We start from the raw sequence: 23,367 nt of genomic DNA, 5'->3' as shown, positions 1-23,367 counted from the left end.
AGCCAATGCATACAAATACACAGACCAGGTTCATCATTTTATGTTGAGGTATAACTTGAACAAAGCGTCATTCAATATGCAATTATTCGCTTCAACGAACCTTCTATAATTTGAAAACCAAAAGAACCATATTACATAATATCAAGATCTCATCTCTTCCTCTCAAGCGCAACATCAGACGCATCAAGAGCAACATCAGACGCAGCAATTACAATGAAAAAGTAAACTCCCTTATACAAACTGGTTCAATTGCATGAGGAAAAAAAAAACAAACAAAAACTAAAATATGCATCCTCCAGTACATTAAGTAGAAAATCGTGCGTCTCCGTAAGCCTTGGCAAATAGAATTCAGCTTTTTGCTGGCGATGACCATTTAACCAACTTTGATGTGATGAGCACTGTAACAACGCATTTGATAAAATCAGACAAATTCTGAGATATTATTTGATGAAACGGAACCTTAAATGATGCGCAACAAAGTATCAAGAATATTTATGCTGGGGAAGAATCCATGACACACCCCACAAATTTGATGGTTTCGAATTAACTTCAATATAAACATAAAGAAGAAATTTTTAAAAAATTGTTCCAGCTAAGTGAAATGCCCAGAATGGAGATACAAAAATAGAATGCGATTCTCAGGCCCTAACTCCAATATGTTTGAACAACTAACAAACTTTTCTGTTTTGTAGAGCAACTAGCATGGAAGATCTAAATAAAAAGCCTTACTTCATATATAAAACCAGAATGAAGCATAGAAAAAACATAACATAAGAAATGGTTGCTTTTTGGAAACAAGAAGAATGGCCTCGTTCCTTGGCATATCTGTACAAAGATAAGCACTTGATTTCAACTCTAGCAGGCATAACCTACAAATGCATGCATCTTCATAGTTCATACTAGAGTTGTATGCTAATATGCAACATTAGCATGAGGGCTTCAAAATACCTATATGGCTGAATTCCTATACCTTCTAACAAGCAATAAATATGAGTCAATTTCAAGGGAGATTATTAACTCACCATCTGCAGTACAACTCCAAGATTGAAGGCAGAAATGGTGTCAACGCCTAGCTCTATCATCATCACGCCTATCGTAATCATGCCTTTTTCTCTCGCTTGATCGAGAATCATCATATCTCGCTCTCTTCGAGTAATCCAGTTGCCTATCCCTCTCATGACCCCTATTTTCTCGCTCTTCGTCATCTCCTCTTACCTGCCGTCTACTTCCACGCTGATTCTCTTCATCATCCCTTATATGCCTTCTATATTCATAATCTTCATCTCTTCTATGCTTTCTCCCTCTTTGCTCCTCTTCAACTCTGCTTTGTCTTCTCCCTCCCCCTATTTCCTCATAATTCCGGTCATCCTTTCTACTAATGCGTTCTGTTTCATCATTCTTACCATAACTTCTACCACCCCGCTCAACAGTTTCATTATCACGCTGTCCCCCAGATCTAAAGCTTGAATAATCCTCCCTCTTCTTGTCATCCTTATTTAAGTATGCTCTAGTATTTGAGTCATACTCAATTTTAGAGTCCTTTTGTTGCTCCCCACTGTGCTCTGCCCCTTTGACAGAATGGCGATTTCTTGATTTTGACTCAGGTTGCTCATCTGCATTTCCAACATTAAGCCTCCCCTTCCCTCTCATTCGTTCATGACTTTCATAAGTTGTTTCATCTGCAATATCTCTCCTAGGCTTGTACCGTCTAAAATCAATCTCATCAACTGGAGAAACTGACTCTTTTTCCACTGCTTTTTGTCTCCCTGCAGTAATCTTAGATTTTCTCCTATCATAACTGGTATCAGAATCTTCACCATCAGTCTCATCCTCTGAATCATGTCTTCTACCCACTCTCACATGCTGATCTTTATTTTTCTCGTTCTCTATCCTATGACTTCCACTATGTCGATTCCGCTGTTTCTCCAATTGACTTCTTTTCTTTTCTATCTCCTTATCAGTATCACTGGATTCATCCTCTGAATCATGTCTTCTGTTCATTCTCACATGCTTATCTTGATTCTTCTCGTTCTCTATCCTATGACTACCACTAGGTTGATTCCATTGTTTCTCCAATTGACTTCTTTTCTTTTCCATCTCCTTATCAGTATCATCAGATTCATCCTCTGAATCATGTCTTCTGTTCATTCGCACATGCTTATCTTGATTCCTCTCGTTCTCTATTCTATGACTTCCACTAGTTTGACTCCGCTGTCTCTCCAATTGACTTCTTTTCTTTTCCACCTCCTTATCAGTATCACTGGATTCATCCTCTGAATCATGTCTTCTGTTCATTCGCACATGCTTATCTTGATTCTTCTCATTCCCTATCCTATGACCTCCACTAGGTTGACTCCGCTGTTTCTCCAATTGACTTCTTTTCTTTTCCATCTCCTTATCAGTATCATTGGATTCATCCTCTGAATCATGTCTTCTATTCATTCGCACATGCTTATCTTGATTCTTCTCATTCTCTATCCTATGACTTCCATTAGGTTGATTCCGTTGTTTCTCCAATTGACTTCTTTTCTTTTCTATCTCAATATCAGTATCATCGGATTCATCCTTTGAATCATGTCTTCCCCTTGTTCTCAAACGCTGATCCCGATTCTGTATACGAGGCTTAGTTGAACCATAACCATCATTGGAGCCATGCCTCCTATTAGATGTTCTATACTTATCCCCCCTTTTGGAAGTCTCATTGCTTAAGTCATCGGTAGCAGAATCAGAACCATCACTGTCATGTTTTTGGCTCTTGTGCTTTAAAGCCTTTTGCTTCTTATCAGCATCCATATCAGAATCCGTAGCAGAATCAGAATCATCAATGTTGTGCACCTTGCTTTTCTTGTGCTTCCTTGAAGTCTTCCGCACATTGACATTGCTGTCAGAATCAGTAGCAGAATCAGAATCATCACTGTCACGTATTTTGCTTTTCTTATGCTTCTTAGAAGGCTTGTGCTTCTTATCAGCATCAATATCAGAATCACTTTCACGATCAGTGCCCCTATTACCTCTGCGGTGCTTCTTTTGAAGAGCCTTGGAATTCTCCCCATGGCTATCTGTATCAGAAGAGTCAGTTTCATGCCTTCTCTTTTTACTTCCTTCCTTCTTGTGGTGCCTTGATTCTTTAAGGCCCTTTTTCTTATCATCTTTTTCAACTTTCTGATCTTCATCCATGTTTTTCTTCCCCCTGAACTCTCTATCCAAAAAAGCATGTTCACGTTTCTCATAATGCTTGATATCATCACCAAGACCATCCTTCCGGCCATTTCTGACATCATCACTCCCTTCAATACTTTGCTCATTAGGTTCAGATGCAGCTATCCCAAAAGCAGATCTTAAAGTTTCCATTTGCTTCTCTTTTCTGGCAGCAACTTGGTGGGTCTGTGTATCTGAATATCTGATGAATATGCAAGCACAAAACTTATTAAAAAATGTCCATCTTCCAAAGATGGATAAAAAAGACTACTATTAAAAATAATGGTGGGAAGTACAGACACAAGTCAATAGATTGCCCCATTTGAAGATCTCACAAATGAAAATAACAATAGATAGTCACCCATTGAAACATCAAATATGAGGAACAAATTTTCAAAGGAAGAAAAAAGTATAAGAACTAAGAAACGCAATTCCCAAAGTATATGCCAGCTCAAAGTAAAGCATATACCTCCAAAACCAAATAAAAGAAGAGGCAGAACTGCTTGTTCCCCAATGACACATCCTTTTATTAAATTAGTAAGTTTACAAATGCACCCAATTGGGTCTTAAACCCACAACCTCAGGACCTTGATCTTACAAGGAAATGAGAGACCATTTAAGCTAGAGCTCAATGACATGTGCTAATACTACAACATTTTCAGTTTAACATTGTACCAAGCCTATTGAATTAGTCTTTTATTACCATTAATACAAAGGCCGTCCCTATGCGCAAATCTCTCACTTTTTTCAAGGTCTGAAAGAGGTCATGGTAGACAGCCTTTCCCAAACTTTTTTTTGGAGAGACTGATCCCCAGACTCGAATCTCTTTTGATGGAAGGCATTTGCCATCGCATCAACGCCCCGACCTCTCTTTTATTACCATTAATATGACATAAACACACACACCACAATGTCAACTAATAAAACCAGTACGAAAAAAAAAAACCACTAGTCATAGAATATTAGCAAACCCAATCCAAACAACTACAATTGATACAAATGGAAATAACATAAAATCAAACTTCCAACAACTTTCCGAAAGTGCAAGAAATTACTTATTATTGGTGATATTCCCTCCTTCCTGGGAAAAATCAGCCGTGGCGGCCGTGGCAGCAGCTTCTAGGATCTTCCGTTCCTCGTCAAGCCGCTTAGCAATCTCAGCATCGGTGCAACCCTCATCAGTGAGCTGGTCCTCGAGTTCGACGAGCTTGAGCTCAATCTGACGCTTGCGATCGTGCTCGAGAATATCCCTATTGGGTTTCCTAGTGAGACCCGCCGAAGCCGGGTTCGCCTCGAATCCCTTGCCGTTCTCACTGTTCTTCCCAGTCTTAGACCTGATGAAAAACTTGTTGCTCTGTATGTACCCATTGGTGCCTGACCCTCTCGGAGTCTGTAACCCTATTCCGTTATACATCTCTGAAGAAAAAAACCAAACCAAATTCACAATAATGCTTAGATTTCAAATTCTAAGTAATAGAAAATTTTTTTAAAAAAAATCCTAGTATATGGAATGAAATGAACCATCTAGATCTATAGTTGTCAACAATAACAATAGATTTAAGGAAAGAAAAAGAGAGAATAGGAATTTCTATATATTTTCCAGGGAAACAAACAAGATCGAAGAATCTAGGGTTACCTTTGGTTGGCGAGCAATGATATGAAACGGTGCGATCTGGCTATTAGAGTGTGCCAACTTTTCATTATATAATACAAATTCTGAAAAGAACTGGGCTTGGCCCAAGAGGAAGTATAAAACGAATTCTAATAGTACTCGGCTTGGCCCAATAGTAAGTGTAGTATAGTTTACAAATGATTTTTTTGGGTAGCTTATATGAATAATATGAAATAAAAAGTTAAAAACTAGTTTATTTTTTAAAATTTGAGACAAAAAAAATGAATAATTTAAATAAAATAAAATAAAATAAAATAAAAAAAGCTAGCTTGTAATTGGTTTAGTAAAGTTTTACTATATTCATTCTAATTTTTATAAATAAATAATTAAAAAAGATTTATTATATTAAAATATAGGGATAAAAACAAAAACCACCTTTGGGCTAAGACAAAGTTTTAGCATGATGTTTCAAAAAAAAAAACATTTATTTGTTTTATGTACACAAACAACAATTAACACCGTTTAAAAGTTCATTACTCCTCCAAGTTATCTACTACCTCTCTAAGAGCTTATCTTGATTTCACTGGTCACAAAATAACTGCATTATGGTAAATATATGCACATGATAGTGTCTAGATGGCATATGGTAAACAAATAATAGCTAGAGATAGAGAAGGAAGTAGGAGCATAAAAATTTTCAAACAATGTTAAATGACATTTGTACTTAGAGAGCAAATTAGATATTTTTGAAAAGCTTTGGTAGTAATTGGCATTAACCTGAATCTCTGGGATAATTTTTATATTTTGGCCTAAATTATAAAATTATAATAATAATTAAAATAAACGTTGAAGTTTATTTTAAATTTCTTGATTTTTTTTAATTAAGTTAAAGTATAATTTTAAATATCTTAAATTAGTAAAGTTTTATCAAAATTAAAATTTTCTAACAGTTAATAAACTAAATTATTTTAATAATTCATGAGTGCAATGCCCAATAATCTTGTAATTTAGTGGATTACCTACTCTTATTTCTAAAGAGAATGTAACCACAAAATATTCATACTATATATTCAAAATCTAATAATAATAAGATAGACACTGAAAATACAACAAAAAAAATTATTTTGTGAAATTTTGGTGAGTGGCGATTGGTTCTGGTATTTGGGTTGTTCTATGATCTTGGACAAAATCCTTTCTAATGGGATTGAAAAAGCTTGACGACAAGGTTATTTAAATGAGACATTTTTATTTATTCCTTTTATTGGAGTGATCAGTGTGGGTGATAGGTTTTGATGTCTAATTTTAAAGGCTAGGGTTGGTTGCAATGCTTGATTGATGAGGGTGGTAGGTTGATGGCTGATTTGGGATGCATATTAGCTTGTGATTCAAATTCAATGTAAACTTTTTTTTTCTCCAGATTCGATTCAATTGTAGACCTTAGAATAATAATAATAATAATAATAATAAAGATTGTAATTTGTTTTGTTCCTCTCATTTTCAGACCAATAACAATTTGTCTTTTTTAATATAAAAAATATATATTTACGCTTGAGAACATTTTTAATTTCATTATAATTAAAATGAGTATTTGTTAATTTTATTTTAAAATTAAGAATAATTTTTTTATTAACCTTTACCTTTCTTAAATTTTTTTTATTTAATAATAAATGTATCTTTGTGCATAGGTCAATTTTAAATAAACAAAACTTAAGTACAGTACTTTAATTGCTGTTCCTTAAATTCCCCTCTTAAGATTCAGTCATGCAATTACTTAATTAGAAAATATACTTCCTTCTCATGAGATAAAATTCACATGACAAAATCTTAAAATGAGAACCTAAGAATCAGCACTTACTCATTTTGAATTATGCAGTAGCTCATCTTAATAACACTAAATTGATAGTACAAGAAATCCGTCTACAATTGACCCAAATATTATGATGTCTTTTGCAATTTGCCCAGAACAAAAAACATCTACATGTAAATGTGCTTGGATAAAAATATAGGTACAGTTCTTTAAGTGTAGTACATCAAGTTCTCCAATTAAATTCAAACACATAAGTGCAATACATTGATTGATAACGCCATGTGTTTGAATTTAATTTTAATTGGGAACCCTACTATTCTACACCCAAGTAACAGTACTTAACTTTTGCCCTACTAGCTTACATAGGCAAATTCACTAATTCATCTAATGTCGAGAAGTCGGTATAATATCAGGTAGCAGTGTACTAAATGGTAAAAACCACATCCTCTGTTTGTCTACGGAGCATGCTAGCCATGCTATTTTTTAAAACACCACTCAAAATTCTTGAGGAGGATTACAATTTCCGTGTAAAAGAAAATCAATGTGCTGACACAGAACAAGAGAGCAACCTTAATAGTCTTGTACATTAGTGTACAGCACTATTGACTGATACTATGAATGCAGGAATCAGCTCCAGTGGTATGTGAAAGCCACTGGATATACTTCACCAAGGTCTGAGAAGCAGTGTAACCAGTTGACCAAATATATCTTGGACAGATTTAAACACGTCTTGCTCTTGACAGACCAAACCTTGAACTGGCTTCTTCCTGAACATTGCATGGTTTTAAGTATCAATATGTGGAATCAAGAAATCCTACAGCCCAACCCAATATGATCGTCCATTGCTGTTGTGAATGGGAGAAGGGCAGGGAGATGTAACACCCCATTCATACCAAACCTGCCACAGTTTCACAAAAACCAGAACAAGAAACCGTCATCAGGAATTAGCCGAAATTTTCCATTTAAACATTGATTTTGTAACACCTTGAAACCAGCAATACATTTTAAAAAAAATTAAATTAAATTAAATTTAAAAAAAAAAAAAAAAAAAAAAAAAAAAAAGAAAAGAAGAAGAAGATGGATATGATAATTGATAGACAGAAGCTGCCTTTTGAGTTTTCATTGTTCCCCTAATCATAAATCCTAGACAGTGATGCAATAATAATAATAATAATAAGTTATACCTTGGTAGGACCACAACAACGCCAGAAATGTACTTCAAGAGAAGAACCAGCACACACAAACACCGGTGTCCTCAGCGGGAAAAATATTGCAAACCTGAGTAAAAGGACACAATCAACAGGCAGGCATTCAAAAAAGAGACATCTACATAATTCACTGTAGGGTCCCCTTTTGAGCTTTTTCTTCTAAGGATTACTTATCAATATAATTCATCATATAGTCAGCTTCATCATGAGCAGTTCCTTTGCTATACAGTTTATGGATGCTCTTTTAATTTTCTGTTAAGTAAAAATATGGCAATATTTCACCTAAACCAGATAATAAGCAAACTCCCTCACTCATGTTTAATAACCCAAAAAAGGTCAAACTGTACTTGATAACAAATACAGACATTTAAAATACATTGTATTGATTGGAATAAAACAAGGGGAGATCCCAACATCTGCATATTTGAGCTATTAATATCAATTCCAGGGCACTAAATGAAGGATGATAAGCTTCAAGTGAAAAGTGCCTTGCAAATAAATTAAAAGAGAATCAAATGTCATACCAGCTGAACATGTTTGGTGTTGCCGTCGATGGTTCAATACCAAGATGTACATCTTTGTATAATGTTGCATCAAAATAGCCAGCAAATCCTGTGAATCAGGTGCAAGAAAGAGTTCAATCTGATTTATCTCATGGGAAATTAAGATAAAAGATCTCCAGCATAATCACTGGCCATATTGAGGGAATTAAAAAAATGATTTCATCTAAAAGACTAAAACCACAAACAAGACAAATAATATAGTGTGGATGAAGGGCATTCTGCCCCTAGGCCCTGATGCAGGTGGTATAGGAGTTTTGAGAGATTGAGGTAGTTCTTGGGATCAAATTATCCCATACCCATCTATATCTTCCATTCAAAAAAAAAAATTTATCCCATACCCACATCAGAGAGAGGCAGGCTTAAAGGTAAGAGGAGACAAGGCCTATACAGGCACTGGTGAGGTTTAAAGTCAGATTGACCATTGTCAATTGCATCGCATGAGTCAGACAGAATTCATCATTCTAAATCTTTAGCAAATAAATAATGATTAACTCCCAATATGATTATCGATTAGCACAAATAAGAGGTGATCTATTAATACCGTTAACAAAGAGAGATTGAGAATAATGTTCAAAAAATAAATCCCAATTCATTAGCGGAGCTGAATATTCTGTCGATAGAACCACCCATCAACCTTTCTTAGTCTACCTAGGATATCTTCAAACAACGCCAACACTCTCCTCTAAAATTCATCAATAACAACACAGGATAAAGTTCAAGAAATAAATATATTCCAAATTTGAATTGCATGCATCACATTTTATCTTCAACTACATGGGTCAAGTAATAAGGTTTAACTGTGTTGAGTCCATCAAAATATATATTCCTTCTAAGTAACGGCTGGACATCACCTGTCACCTGGACTCCAACAGGCAACAACATGCTTCTTAGCCTATGCTACTATTTTGAAATTTTACTACACTGGTTCAGCATTGTTGTCTGAGTACCAGCTTCTTATTCATAGGAGTAAAAGGGCAATGTCCACAAACACAAGTTCATGAGCAATATGAATAGATCTGGAAAATTTATCTTCAGATACATTAGCCATCACATTTGATAAATTACAGATTCTCCAAAAGCTTAAGTCATTAGGAATTGATAAATTTAATTATTTAATTATAAGTCTAACACTCCCCTTTACGTGTGGGCCTACTCCCTCTTAATAAGTGGAGCCCAACATGTGGGATATTCAACTTTTTAAATGAGAGGTAGAGTGGAGATAATGATCAAACTCAAGACCTCGCTCTAACACCATGATAAACTACCAATTCTTCCTAAAGCTTAATCTATTAGAAAATGGTCATTTAACTATAATTCTAACAACATACCATGCACCATGGCTGATCCTGTATCACTGGGTATCTCAAACTGAAGCTTCTTGTAACGCTGATTGCTTTTCATAGTTGGCTGATTTGGATGAGTAAATGTAAAGACCTATGCAAATGGAAAGAAATACCAGTTGAAAATACCAATCAATATCAAGTTTCATAGGAGATGACATGAAAGAACAGCTCTTTTAAAAATATTTAAAAATTATTTTAGTCAATCACTATAACAAACAAGCATAGGCTAAATACTGTATACAAATTAGAGGTAGCATGTCATCTGAAGGAAAAACTCACAGGTTGAGTAGGGGCAAGCCTTGCTACATTGTGCAGTTTAACAACGTAAGCAGTTTCAAAGTGCACAACATCTTTATGTAACTTAACCTGCAGCAAAACTAGAACCAGTTTAGATAAAATGCTTGAATAACTGTATAGTGGAAATTTTAGACCACAAAAACAAGGGACATACATCATTATACAGCTTTGAAGCTGTCACTGGTTGTATGAAACTTGTGTACCTGAAAGAGGGGTATCTTAATTTAGTAAAAGCAAATGATGCAAATATACTACTGGGGGTATCAAGAACATGATCCAACTTATGTTCTGCTCAACAAGACTCAGTAACCACTATTGTTTGGACTACTTGAGAAAGGCAACTGTTCAGTTGGGGTTTTACAATGTAAATATTTATTGGCAATGTAGACATCAAAAGCAATACAATTTCCACTACTGTCTATCTAAATTGAAAATGTAACTTACAATAATACCAAGACATGCAGCATCAGAAATATAATCTTGATACACAATATCTGATTGGTCCATCTAGTAAAAGAAATGTTTCAAATAATAGTCTTGCATCACAATCACACTAGATGCTTTGTACAGGTACAATCACACATGTTCTCCACACCAAAATAATAATGATGATGATGCTCAGGTCAAATGGCTCAGATCATCAAATCAAGCTGAGGGAATAAATTCTGTTTATTTGAATCTCATATGGATAAAATATATTGAAACTATAAAAAAATTGAATGAAACTAATGTCAGTTGAGCATAAACCCTAAAACCATAGGGTTGAATAACAGCCAAAGAGAAAAGATATAGGAACACAAAGGAAAAGAATTTCTGTATATAATACTAGTTTACACTTTTTTTTTTTTTTTGAGAAACAAACACACACACACACACAGAGGGAAGAGAGAAAGGGGTTCTAACACAAAAGCACACCACCACTCCACTCAAAAGCCATGGTAACTTTTAAGGGAGGGTGGAACAAGTTATACTACACACAACACACTCTCTTAAGCAATGTGGAACAATTTACTTAACAAATTTTTTGACTGTCTACGTAAGCATCCACTGGCACAGAAGATCTCCATTCTCCCATTAGTCATCAAATGGTAGCCATCTATCTTTCCTTTGTGCAGGCCAACCATTTAGTAAAAAGCAAGCAATCACCAATACAAATTATCAGAGAGATAAATTGTAAAAAATATAACAATACTAAACTCTTTTTTAAGTATAAAATCCAAAGACTTGAAAATAATACACTTACGATGACGGTATTGAAATCCCATCATCCTTCAAAAACCTCTGGGCTCCATCAAGGCACTCGGGAGACAGCTCGTTGTCACCAAAAGATCCTAGCAGTTCACTAACCTAAGAACAACAGAAGGTACAAATAAGAAGCAGCCATAAAAGGATATAAAATTGATTTACCATGGCAACATGCACATACCAAAATATCAGCTTTCTCAGGAGCATCCCAGTGACGCATATCGCAGGAAACTATGGTAACAATGCTTTCCCAGCCCTCTAGTTTGACTAAACTCTGCTCCAAAAAATGCCACAAGACTAGTAAAAGGGGTGCTGTAGAAGCAAATTATACAATATGTTATCTATTATATATAAGATATACACGGCACACAGAATGATCCAGCCAATCACATAATTCCAACAAATAATCTGATCCAATTTAAATGAGCAACCCAAATAAATTTATATTTACCCTCACTTTATCACCTACCAGGCTGAACCAAAATATTATATGAAACTTTCTTATATTTCCTAGCGGTTATCGCCTTGAAACCTTGTATTTCTGCATAGCCCTACCATATGAACATTGTTTGCAGTTCATACATTCCCAGCATGCTATCAAAGCTTAGGCAAGGTAAGCAGGCTGCAATACCAGAAGCGAGAGAGAGAAGAGCAACTCACATGTAGTGTAACAACTGCATTTGGATTTTTCTCCACAGCAAAAACTTTAAGCTTGCGTCCAGTTTCTTCTGCAGCCTACATAAGAGCAGGAGAAAAATAAAATTTCAATAAAACAATGTAATTTTCACGATGCAGAACGCAGTATAGAGACAAATAGTGTAGCCAAAACCAATCAAGCAGCAGTTAGAGAAATGTACCTGTAATGATGCCCTAACAAGAGGTCCACGTCCTGCTCCTACAACCATCAATACCTAGCCACATATGAAAAATACAATGATGTGAACCTCTGCTTCCCAAGCGCATTACATTTTATCAAATACCCGAATGAGGTGCATAATGTACATATACAAACAAAATCAAAGAAAATGCAAAATTCCAATGACTGGGTCACTTACAGTGGTCATCATCGACGCCTTTTCATCAGGAACTCTGTCTTGCAAAGCTTTACAAATTGCCCTTTGGTACTGCAAATAATAGGAAAAAGAATATTAATTCAAACGAATATATCATTGGTTACTATTTTCTAGCAATCATATACCAGTACAACACACAACCACAGGACTGCTAACCAGATTACACAGTGAAAAGAATGAAACAAGATTGTGGCAAACAGAACTCACAATCAGTCATACCTGAATGTATTTCACTGCATCTTTCTCAAATGTCTCGTAGGTTTGAGCCTCAAGGTTATCCATGAGAGGCTGCATTTAATAAATAGATAACGCCCAGCTTGCAATTACTATAATGAGTACATAAAAAATTCCCACACGAGAATGACAATATACAGTTAACCATTTCAACAAGAAGGAGAAAAATAGTGATTTAAATACTAATGAAAGACAATATCAGAAAATAAATAGTGGGTAGAAAAAACTTACTTGTAAGGGTGACTGTAAAAAATCCCTGTAACCAAGCTGGAGTACAAATTAAGATGGTCAAAAGAAAATTTATGACAAAGAAAGACATACCACCATTCTGTGTATGTAAGAGAGAGAGAGAGAGAGAGAGAGTACACTACCTCAAATCGTTCTTGCTCAGGAAGTGGATCCATTCTTTGATAAAGATAACCAACATAGTCCAAATATGGCCTCAGTGGATGTCTCTGTACACCTGAATGGCAAGACTACTTAACAGCCATTTAAAAAATAATAAAGACATTCTACAGAAGATCATGGGTAGAAATCTTGATAATCAAGATGACACACGAAGTCATAGACTACTACTCATAACACTAGTAAATCATTAGCAACTCAGAAAGAAACAGAATAAAATATCAATAATTTGTATTTTCCTTTCAAGAAATAATTACAAAAAAATTGCCAGCAGGATTCAGCATCAAAGAATTATTAATCATAGGTAGGTACTCACCATCAGAACTACTATCATTATGAATAGAAGCTAAATCTGTACTCCCCTTCTGAAGACTGTGTACTTGTTTTCCAGATATGACTATCTGAGAAAAGATATATTAGCGGACAGATATTAGAAAATTTAAAAAGATATGGAGTAGTTGTAAGATCTAAGAACTGCTGATTCTAACTTTTACTCAAAATTGGAAACAAAGACCAGATAAGTTTTAAAGTACTTATAAGTAGGGCTGTAAACGCATTGAGCTAAGCCAAGTATTAAAAGTTCAAGGTTGTTCATTTAATTTTCTTTCAAACACAAGCCAAGCACATTACCAAACTAGATTACATGTTCAAAAGCTTGGTTCATTTTCATATCAAGCAAGTATGAGCTTGTTCACAAGCTACTTAAGTTAATTAGATAGAATGATTTTCCTTTATGACCTTATAAAAAATAGATTTACCAACCTTCTTTTGTTGAAAATTATATATAATCTTTATTACAAAATGGGTTATTTATGTTATCAATAAATTAAAAATAATAATTTGACATATTATAAACTTATTTAGAAACTTTAAAAATTCAATATCAAGTCTATACAAGTATCTTTTTATACAGCATATAAACCTATAATCATATATATACTTGAATCGAGCCCCATACTAACAAACTTGTTTATGAGCACATTATTATGTTTGAACTCAGCTTGTCTGATAATCAGGCCTAAAGTTAGGCTTGAGCTTTGCTCATTTGCCAAATAAAAGAACAAAAACAAGCATTTTTTTAGCTGAGCCCAAGTGGTTTAACAGCTCGATTCATTTACAGCCCTACATATAAGTGGTATCCAAAAGGAAAATTATTCAAAGGAACATAACAAGAGTCAAGAAAATTTGAAATATGTTCTACATACCTGTATAGCATGGTTGAAAAACCCAGTAATTAGCTTCTGGTGGCGCTTCGACAAACATGGATAACCCCGTGCATTCGTTAGAAAAGACTGGCAAGGCAACAACATCAATGCATGTGATGTGAAGCAGCAAGCAGTATGCATAATCTTTAAAGGAAACCATAAAAAACCTTAAAGATATAATTACATCGGTATTAATAATAGCGGCTCTAACAGACTCTCCAAACCAACGACCAAGTGAGTTTGCTGAAGGTAGTGAACTCCTAATGAACAAGCAAATACAATAAATACTGAGAACAAAAACTGGTAATCTGGTTCAACGTCCTGAAAAGTAGCTTGACAGAAATACAACGGATCATAGACTTTTACTCACAAAACATCAAGGGCAATTGACAACTGACTGTGATGTTCACAAAGCATCCGAAATGAATTCCACAGCTCCCAGGAATCAACCTGTGTGGCATAAATAAAGAGGTGAACAAAAACATAGTATGCATCTAAAACATCCATGTCTTTCAAATTTCTAATACCCTCAGGTCTCATGATGAGTCAAAATAAAAAGCTCATTGTTAGGTAAGTCAATCATCATTCTCAGCTCTTTTTCAAATATTCACCCGATATGAAATAGTCATCAAAATCACCAAAAGGGGACCAAAATATAGCCTCATAATGCTCATAAGAATCTAAGAAGGTCAAAAAAGAACACAAGCCGAATGGGATAGAATCAATCATCCACACAAAGGGGGAAAAGAGTAGGAAAGAAAGAACCTCAAGTTCATGCAGAGGACGTTATACAGATTTAAAAGTTATTCTACTCTGCTCAGTCCAAGCAAACAAACATATTTTTCATATAGCTAGCAGGGGGGGGTTGGAGGTGTTCGAAAGATAGAGATGGGGCACCACAAAGGATGCCATTACCACTAGACTATGAACTTAACCACCACCCCCCCCCCACCAAAAAAAAAAAAGAAGCCAACATAAGCACAGAGCAGGCTCTAAAAAAAAGACACGTCTCTTTATTTTCTTTCAATGGTACACTTGCAGATGCACCCAATCAGAACTTCACACTCCATCCTATACTTACAAGGATGGAGGTACCATTTGAGCTAGAGCTAATTTACCAAAAGAAAACTCTCTTTACTTCCAAACACAAATCATCCCAAAAAGGACACAAATGATCCACATATGACTTAACAAATTTAAAAAAATACAAAAGTACTTCCTTCCAAATGATCCACATAAGGCACAACAGAACCACATTCCAAACTCTATATAATGGAGGCAGATGATGTGGTTACTAAGTTTTTTTAAATTCTTCTTCCTCATGACTTTATCCAACAAATTTAGATATATAAGGGAAAACATTCCATGGTAATAGAGATGGTATAATTAATCAACAGTAAAACTTAATTGGTTGAGAGCCAATAGTTTTTTTTTTTTTATGGATTCTTCCCTCCATCCCACAATGATAACCTAAGCTTAATGGATTATCCTAAAATAAAATAAAAAAACTCTCTTAAAGTGGAAGTTCAATTTCCTTTATAACCTTCAACTTTTTCTTATCAAAAACCTTTCCACCTTTAATATGAGATAAAGAACATTATAGGTTGACACTATGTTTCTAATTTTTCGTTGATAATCATGCCATTTCAAAAGACTCATGTGGAACAGAGAAAGCATTTTCACTTTCAAGAAAATCAGAAAGTGCATAGCGCCTTGCATTTTGAAAAAAAGCATGCACCTTTTGCACTTTAGGTGCCCTTAATAATATGCACTTCACTTTAGGGGTAGGGGTAAGAAGCGCTTTTCTTCTGGCACTTTACAGTATGCACTTTTCTTCTGGCACATTTTTATTGACAGCGGACTATTTGCTAAAGAGTTTGATTTGATGACCAAGTATACAAATTAGCCAAAGAGAAAGGGGAAGGGTCGAGGCAAGAAAGAGTTTTTAGAAGCTGGAAACATATTCTTATTTTTTACCAAAAAAAAAAATTCTAGTTTTACTATTAATTTGGGTTGATAAATGCGTAAAACAGAGATCATCCAAAGGTAAGAATTAAGTGCAGTTGGAGAGGACTACTCACCAAATTATTAGAGTCTACATCCATAGAGTCATCATCAGTCTTCAACAAAGGAATCCTAAGCCACAACTTTTAAGAGGAAGCAATAACAACAGAGAAATAATGAGGTAGAAAGAAACTTTATGAGGCCAAAAAAAAAATGTATATTATAAATAAATTTGGATTAAGAATGGCACCTGCATATTGTTTAGGCCCTGTAATATCTGATTCACACACCTAGCATAATTCGCACAGGATGTTCCCTTGGGAGTAGGAAGAAGGCATGCCTGCAGCATATAGCATTGAAAACTTTAGCTTTTAATCATAAAAGTAGATTTTTTTTTTAAACAAGGACCACATCACATGTCAAAGCATAACACAACATCACATATTACTTTTTTGATAGGTAAAAAAGTAATAATATTGAATTTTATTTTTTTGTGATAAGCTACTGCAACCATATTGATTAATGCACATGTCTCAACCAAATGGGATTGCATTAAGGTACCTTTATATGGTCATGGACATCATCATCTAGCACTATATCAGGTACCTAAACATCCCACAGCTAGGAAGTATTTTGGGTTTAGAATTAGTCAAGCAAGACAGTTTTTTGGGGAGGAGAGAATAGTTTTAAAGCTAGCCATGTTCATTGAAGTGCATCAGAACATAAAATAATCAACATGATGCAAACCTGGAGGGAGAGATGAGAAGCCCAAGCTATTTCTTGCTTTAGAGTGGTTTCAGAATCCATTCGAACGATCTCATCATCCGAGTCCAAGTCAATCCACGAGCTAATTTTTCCTGAAAAAAGTTAAGAGCCCACTTACCGAGGGAGTCCAAGTTTTAAAATGCCAAATGGTTACAACAAAAACTATAAAACCATGCAGTGTCCATACCAACATTTCTTGGTGAAGGCTTCAAATGCCAAAATTAAGGCTCGTTAACCTACTCTCTAAAAAGTTCAATTAATAAACTGAAAACTGAAAATCCATGGTAAAGGCATAAAATAAACAGAGATCAAAATATTGTCTTCAACAGCCCAGATGTCATTCAGCACCCAATAAACTCCATCTAAGTAGTAACAACTCATTCCTGAATTATTTAGCTATCTAAAGGATAGTGTACTGAGTACAAACACAAGTAAATTGACACTACTCGAATGCTTTGGAAAACACTCCAATGTATTCCCATTGATAATTAAGAATGTACATAAGTCCATTAGTTCAGCATGATCTAGAAAATGGCAGAGCGCCAGATCCACCTAGCCACCAAAAAAAAAATATATATATATATATATAAGATCTGTCAAAGCCCATTCCAGTCTCGCAAATATCAGGAGGCAACTCAAATAAGATGAATACAACAAACAATTTGAAATCTAATGGGAAAAAGGATGATGTCAAACCAACCATGAGGAAACGGTAAATTTTCAAGTAGTCTAGAACATTCATACCCACTACATGACTACTCCATTGGGATGGGCTCAAAACCAAGTCTGACCCAGCAAATGGCAGAGCACCAGATCCACCACTGTCTTTTTGCATTAAGCTCGGCCGATAAGCAGGATCCATCTACATCATGATGTCATATAAATATCTAGGCATTGGGTATTCAATATACAAGAAAATGTGTCTTTTATTCCTAGCACAAAATAAAGTTTGACTAATAATGATTTGAACTTTGATCAAATATAAGTATGTGTGTGATCCAAATGCAACAGGAGTAAAACTGACTATTGTAACACCCAGAAATAACACTTAGGCTTTAGCACAATCCACATTTATTGAAAACAATTGTTGGAATACATTTCCAACCCATGCCTGTCTTGTTCACCAAATAGCAACCAAAACAGAATACACAGTACTCAAGGTAGTCAAAGGCAAAAGGCGACCTTAAGGCGCCAAGGTCTTGTATCGCCCGAGGCGTGAGGCGACAAAAAGGTGCTAGCCCGAGTAAAGCGAGGCGCCAAATTCTTATTATATTTATTATACATATAGAAATTAAATCATATGTACATAGTGTATTGTAATATTATAATTAAGTGTTTTTCAATGTGTAGCATGAAGAAATTAGGTCTATCATATTATTTCAAAATATGATTAACATGGTTTAGGCTCTATTAGTTAGTTCTAACAATACGTTTTACAATAAGCTTCTATATAACAATAAGACTTACAAAACAAAATTGTAAATTAATTTAACTAACAATAGATTTTATAACAGGCCTTTTGAAATTAATAGTCTAAAAATAGGTTTCACAACAAACTTCTATAAAAAAAAAAATTAAAAATTAAAAAATAAAACTTGAGGCTCTCGCCTAAGCGCCTTTTTCATGGCTTAAGGTGGTCGCCTTGCTCGCCTAGGCTCTAAAGGCAAGCGCCTCACTAAAGGCACCTCGCCTTAGAGCCTTTGAGGCGCCTTAGTGGCGCCTCACCACGCCCGGGCACCTAGGCAAGCGCCCGGCTCGCCTTTGACTACACTGACAGTACTTAAAATTACAGTTTCTTGATAGTTTCTCTTTAAAATGAGATATGGGTCGCCAACCCCATGGAACTAAGGCTTTGTTGTTGGATATGGTTGCTATCAAACATTCAATTTAAACACTTATTCATGCATGGTCATAATAACAAGTTACACCAAATGTAACTTAGAACCCACCCTCCAAAACCAAAATACACATCACTATAACAAAAAATTTCTAGACTTTGCTCAGGGCAAGATACATTCATAAATAAACCATGAATGATCCTTATTTTTTATTGGTAAGTTTACCCAATGGATTTTGAACCTATGCCCTTACCCTCTACATTTTTCTTATGGGGGAAGGAGGTGCCTTTGAGCTAGGACTTATTGGATTTACCATGAACAACCCTTACATCAGCAGATAAGTTAAAGATGTATTTGAGCAGCACAGAGCTAACTTATGCATAGAGAGAAAAATATAGGAAATGAAAATGAAATATGAGACAAAGAAGATGTGCTAGGAGTGTGAGATATACGGATGGGGAATTAGCAGCCAAAAAACCATTCAGAATTACAAAGGACAGCTAAATTGATTACCAGGATCAAGCAAGGCTAATGTGGTAGACAAATAGAAGATGAAAAATGAAAACTCCAAACATTTATGTCCCCTTTTACAGAACTAAATTAGACTTGGAGGGCAGGTGGGGGCAGGGGGAGTTAAGTGCATTGATTATTATTCATCTGGGAGTAAATAGTTGTCAAAACCATAAACCCACAAATATTTAGAATTTTGTCCACTGACAGTTTAACAAATGTGGACCATTTCTGATACGGTAGGAATTACTATCGTACATTAAGAACTTTTTGCATTAAACAAATCATAGCATAAGAACAGCCATACAACAGAACTACATTACTGTTAAAAACCATAGAATGTAGTTAATAGCCTATGTGAAACCAGAGTCTTACTTCAACAAGATGCTAGCAACACATTACTATAGGTGAGCATGCTACCATTCACACATTTGGCCAATATGTTACTGGCTAACTAGTCACTAGAATAAGTGTTAAACAGCAATCAACTTCTACTATGAACTTTTGTATCAAACTAAGTATTGCTCCAATCATGCAAAGCATCGAGAAATACACTGATAATTATATTAAATTCATGATAAAAAAAATTAAAAAGGAGTAAATCTTAGGTACTATTGGTATCTGGCTGGCTATATAAACCAGCTCAAATACCATTACATTATTAATAACCAGTCAAAAGCATCAGATACTGCACAGTGAAAATGGTTAACATGTGTTTTCCGGGAAAACAGTACTAACAGATAAAGGGTTCCAAAGAAGCCATAGCACAATTATTACACATATAAGAATGTAGTTGAAAGCCAAAAGGTGAAACCAGACTTTTGCTTCACCGTCTAAGGCCACCAACACAGTACTATTGGTGAGCTTACTGACCATTCACATAAAATAAGAGCCATTTGGCTATATGTGATTGGCTAATTAGCCACCGGAAGCAAATAAAATATCTGAGTCCTCATTAAATAACTAAACATGCACAACATGATCATCACACAAAGAATGACGTAAAATATGATTTTTTATGTTGTCGCCTTGGGTAACAATTTTGGGCAATAGGACATCTTTGGTTCAGTACAATTGCAAAGAAATAATGCTACATCCACAATAATTTTCACAACATTCTTCTCAACAACTGAGTCGAAAGGCTTTTAGTGGTTCTCATCTGGGCCCACCACTGAAATCACACATTCAGCCAATATGTGGCTGGCTAACTAGCCAATAGAAATAATGTTAAACAACAATCAACTTCTACTATGAATTTTTGTATCAAACAAAATATTGCTCCAATCATGCAAAGCATTGGGAAATACACTGCTAATTATTTTAAATTCGTGATAAAAACAGGAGTAAATATTAGGTACTATTGGTATCTGGCTGGCTATATAAACCAGTTCAAATACCTTTACATTATTAATAACCAGTCAAAAGCATCAGATACTGCATGGTGAAAATGGCTAACATGTATTTTCCGGGAAGACAGTACTAACAGATGAAGGGTTTCAAAGAAGCCATAGCACGATTATTACACATATAAGAATGTAGTTGAAAGCCAAAAGGTGAAACCAGACTTTTGCTTCACAGTCTAAGGCCACCAACACAGTATTATTGGTGAGCTTACTGACCATTCACATAAAATAACAGCCATACGACTATATGTGATTGGCTAATTAGCCACCGGAAGCAAATAAATCATCCAAGTCCTCATTAAATAACCAAACATGGGCAACATGATCATCACACAAAGAATGATGTACAATATGATCTTTTTATGTTGTCGACTTGGGTAACAAGTTTGGGCGATAAGACATCTTTGGTTCAGTACAATTGCAAAGGAATAATGCTATATCTACAATAATTTTCACAACATTCTTCTCAACAGTTGAGTTGGAAAGCTTTTAGTAGATCTCATCTAGGCCCACCACTGACCGGCCAATATGCGACTGGCTAACTAGCCACTGGAATTAATTTTAAACAGCAATCAACTTGTACCATGAATTTTTGTATCAAACTAAGTATTGCTCCAATCATGCAAAGCATTGAGAAATACACTGCTAATTATTTTAAATTCATGACAAAAAAAAAGGAGTAAATCTTAGGAACTATAGGCATCTCGCTGGCTATATAAACCAGTTAAAAAAATCATTACGATATTAATAACCTGTCAAAAGCATCAGATACTGCAGAATGAAAATAGTTAACATGTATTTTCCAGGAAGACATTACTAACAGATGATGGGTTTTAAAGAAGCCATAGCACAATTATTACACATATAAGAATGTAGTTGAAAACCAAAAGGTGAAACCAGAATTTTGCTTCACCGTCTAAGGCCGCCAACACAGTACTGTTGGTGAGCTTACTGACCATTCACATAAAACAACAGCCATGCGGCTATATGTGATTGGCTAATTAGCCACCTGAAGCAAATAAAACATCCAAGACCTCGTTAAATAACTAAGCATGCACAACATGATCACCACACAAAGAATGATATACAATATGATCATTTTATGTTGTCGCCTTGGGTAGCAATTTTGGGCAATAAGACATTGTTGGTTCAGTTCAATTGCGTAGGCATAATGCTATACACACAAAAAATTTCACAACATTTTTCACTTTGGCAAAGCTTTTACTAGTTCTCATCTGGACCCGACATCAACATACAGTGCCTTATGACACAGTTGCTCATTATGAAACCCATCAACCAATTCAGTGTAATAAACCTTTCTTCCTCACTACCACACACATTGCTAACTACTCATACCCAAAAACATAGCCAAAAGTAGAAATCCATATAAATGCAGTTACCAACCCTAAAGTGAAACTCTATAGTTCAGCAGCTTCACTATCAAAAGGCCACTAACAAAACGTTACTTTAGGTGAGCTTACTGACCATTCACACAAAAAAAAGTTTTGCAGCCATTAAAGCTGGTATGTGACTGGCTAATTGGCCACCATAACACAAAACACACGTAATACTTCAAATCGAAACGATTGAAAAAGAAAATGGGCGATTATACGAACCAGAGTAGCGACGACGAAGTCGAAGCCAGCGGAAGCGAGATTGTGAGACAAGAGCTGAGGCATGTCATCGTTGAACTCCGTCTCTACACCGCAGTAGCGGGATTCCTTGTCCCCTGACCTTTCACCTAGCGGCATTTTCTTTGGGTTTGAATCAGACAGACACAGATTCTTGAAAAGGAAATGTGAAAGAGAAAGAAAGAAAAGGTGAGAGAGGGTTTTGGTAAGGGTTTTTGATTGGTTGTATAAATAAGCGCCTGAAAGCTAGGGTTTTTTTGTATAGGCGGGTTTCAGTTTCACCCAATTTGGTCACTTTTCCGGGTCGGGTTGAAGCTCGGCCCAATTAATTCGCAAATGGATAATGGCATAGATTGCTTTCTTAATTTCTTTGGTGGTGGTGGTTTTTTTTTTTTTTTTTTTTTAATTTTTATTTTGGTAAACATTTGTTGACCTCACTCGCCGGTCATAGTTGGTTTTCAAAATCTACGAACGGATGCTAAGAATAAGTTATAGAAAATGATCAAAAATCTTGTAATTCAACTCTTATCTTTTTATGTTTTAAAAATGAATCAAATCTTCTTTTGGCTTCTCTTTGGTTTGCAAAGGGAAGAGAAATAAATTTATAACCAATAAGCAGAATAAAATAAATAAATAGATGCATTTGAAATGAATTTGGATTCATTAAATATATGTGGAATAAATTTAGATTAAATTGCTAAAATTTAATAGAATTTGGCATGAGTTTGAGATCTATATTTTTAATAAATTCATAATTAGAATAGACACTTTCAACCCAAATCTTTATTTTCTTATTCTTAAGTAAGTACACTGAAATTGACGAAAATAAACTGTATTAGACTGAAGTGAACTAAATTAACTAAAATAGATTAAAGTGAACTGAAATGTTCCGTTGATGTGACTCAACAGATTCATAACAACAATAAATAATACATTTTAGTTTTTAGATATTATATAAATACAGATTTTTTGGAAAGAGTTGCATTCTTATTAGAAATTATAAAATATTCCCTTTTATATGCTCTA

At 35.0% G+C, this 23,367-nt stretch overlaps 2 protein-coding genes across 3 annotated transcripts; both read right to left on the bottom strand.

The window, feature by feature from the left end:
• Nucleotides 1-70: 70 nt before the first annotated feature.
• LOC112019228 (uncharacterized) lies at nt 71-4,881 on the bottom strand. Its single transcript, XM_024051757.2, has 4 exons — nt 4,835-4,881; nt 4,254-4,614; nt 1,023-3,400; nt 71-398 (listed from the first exon to the last, which is right to left on the bottom strand). The coding sequence occupies exons 2-3, from the start codon at nt 4,610-4,612 to the stop codon at nt 1,063-1,065; spliced, it is 2,697 nt and encodes an 898-aa protein (XP_023907525.2). The 5' UTR covers nt 4,613-4,614; nt 4,835-4,881; the 3' UTR covers nt 71-398; nt 1,023-1,062.
• A 1,806-nt stretch (nt 4,882-6,687) lies between these two features.
• LOC112019252 (protein arginine N-methyltransferase 1.5) lies at nt 6,688-22,580 on the bottom strand. Of its 2 annotated transcripts, XM_024051780.2 has the most exons (23): nt 22,327-22,580; nt 17,704-17,821; nt 16,942-17,051; nt 16,445-16,534; nt 16,272-16,337; nt 14,561-14,640; nt 14,375-14,450; nt 14,191-14,277; nt 13,302-13,386; nt 12,952-13,043; nt 12,812-12,847; nt 12,566-12,634; nt 12,329-12,397; nt 12,131-12,184; nt 11,934-12,008; nt 11,455-11,547; nt 11,272-11,375; nt 10,183-10,231; nt 10,011-10,097; nt 9,717-9,822; nt 8,350-8,437; nt 7,802-7,895; nt 6,688-7,515 (listed from the first exon to the last, which is right to left on the bottom strand). In XM_024051780.2, exons 1-23 carry the CDS (start codon nt 22,459-22,461, stop codon nt 7,432-7,434), a joined length of 1,947 nt encoding a protein of 648 aa, XP_023907548.2. In that variant the 5' UTR covers nt 22,462-22,580; the 3' UTR covers nt 6,688-7,431. The 2 variants fall into 2 exon arrangements, with proteins under 2 accessions (XP_023907548.2, XP_023907549.2); XM_024051781.2 differs by lacking the exon at nt 17,704-17,821 and having other exon boundaries at nt 22,327-22,435.
• Nucleotides 22,581-23,367: the final 787 nt, after the last annotated feature.

This window comes from Quercus suber, unplaced genomic scaffold (genome assembly GCF_002906115.3).
Source record: "Quercus suber isolate HL8 unplaced genomic scaffold, Cork oak 2.0 scaffold_78, whole genome shotgun sequence".
NCBI lineage: Eukaryota > Viridiplantae > Streptophyta > Magnoliopsida > Fagales > Fagaceae > Quercus > Quercus suber.
The sequence above is the reverse complement of the archived record's forward strand: the minus strand, read 5'-3'. Positions and strand labels throughout refer to the sequence as shown.

Excerpts from the sequence above, each read along its gene's own strand:
- LOC112019252 (XM_024051780.2), bottom strand. The coding sequence starts at position 22,461 with ATGCCGCTAGGTGAAAGGTCAGGGGACAAGGAATCCCGCTACTGCGGT. Across the intron at positions 14,641-16,271 it reads ATGTAGACTCTAATAATTTG|GTTGATTCCTGGGAGCTGTG; the intron begins GTGAGTAGTCCT and ends TATGCCACACAG. Across the intron at positions 11,376-11,454 it reads CTGAGAAAGCTGATATTTTG|GTTAGTGAACTGCTAGGATC; the intron begins GTATGTGCATGT and ends TGTTGTTCTTAG.
- LOC112019228 (XM_024051757.2), bottom strand. The coding sequence starts at position 4,612 with ATGTATAACGGAATAGGGTTACAGACTCCGAGAGGGTCAGGCACCAAT. Across the intron at positions 3,401-4,253 it reads GGGAATATCACCAATAATAA|ATATTCAGATACACAGACCC; the intron begins GTAATTTCTTGC and ends CATATTCATCAG.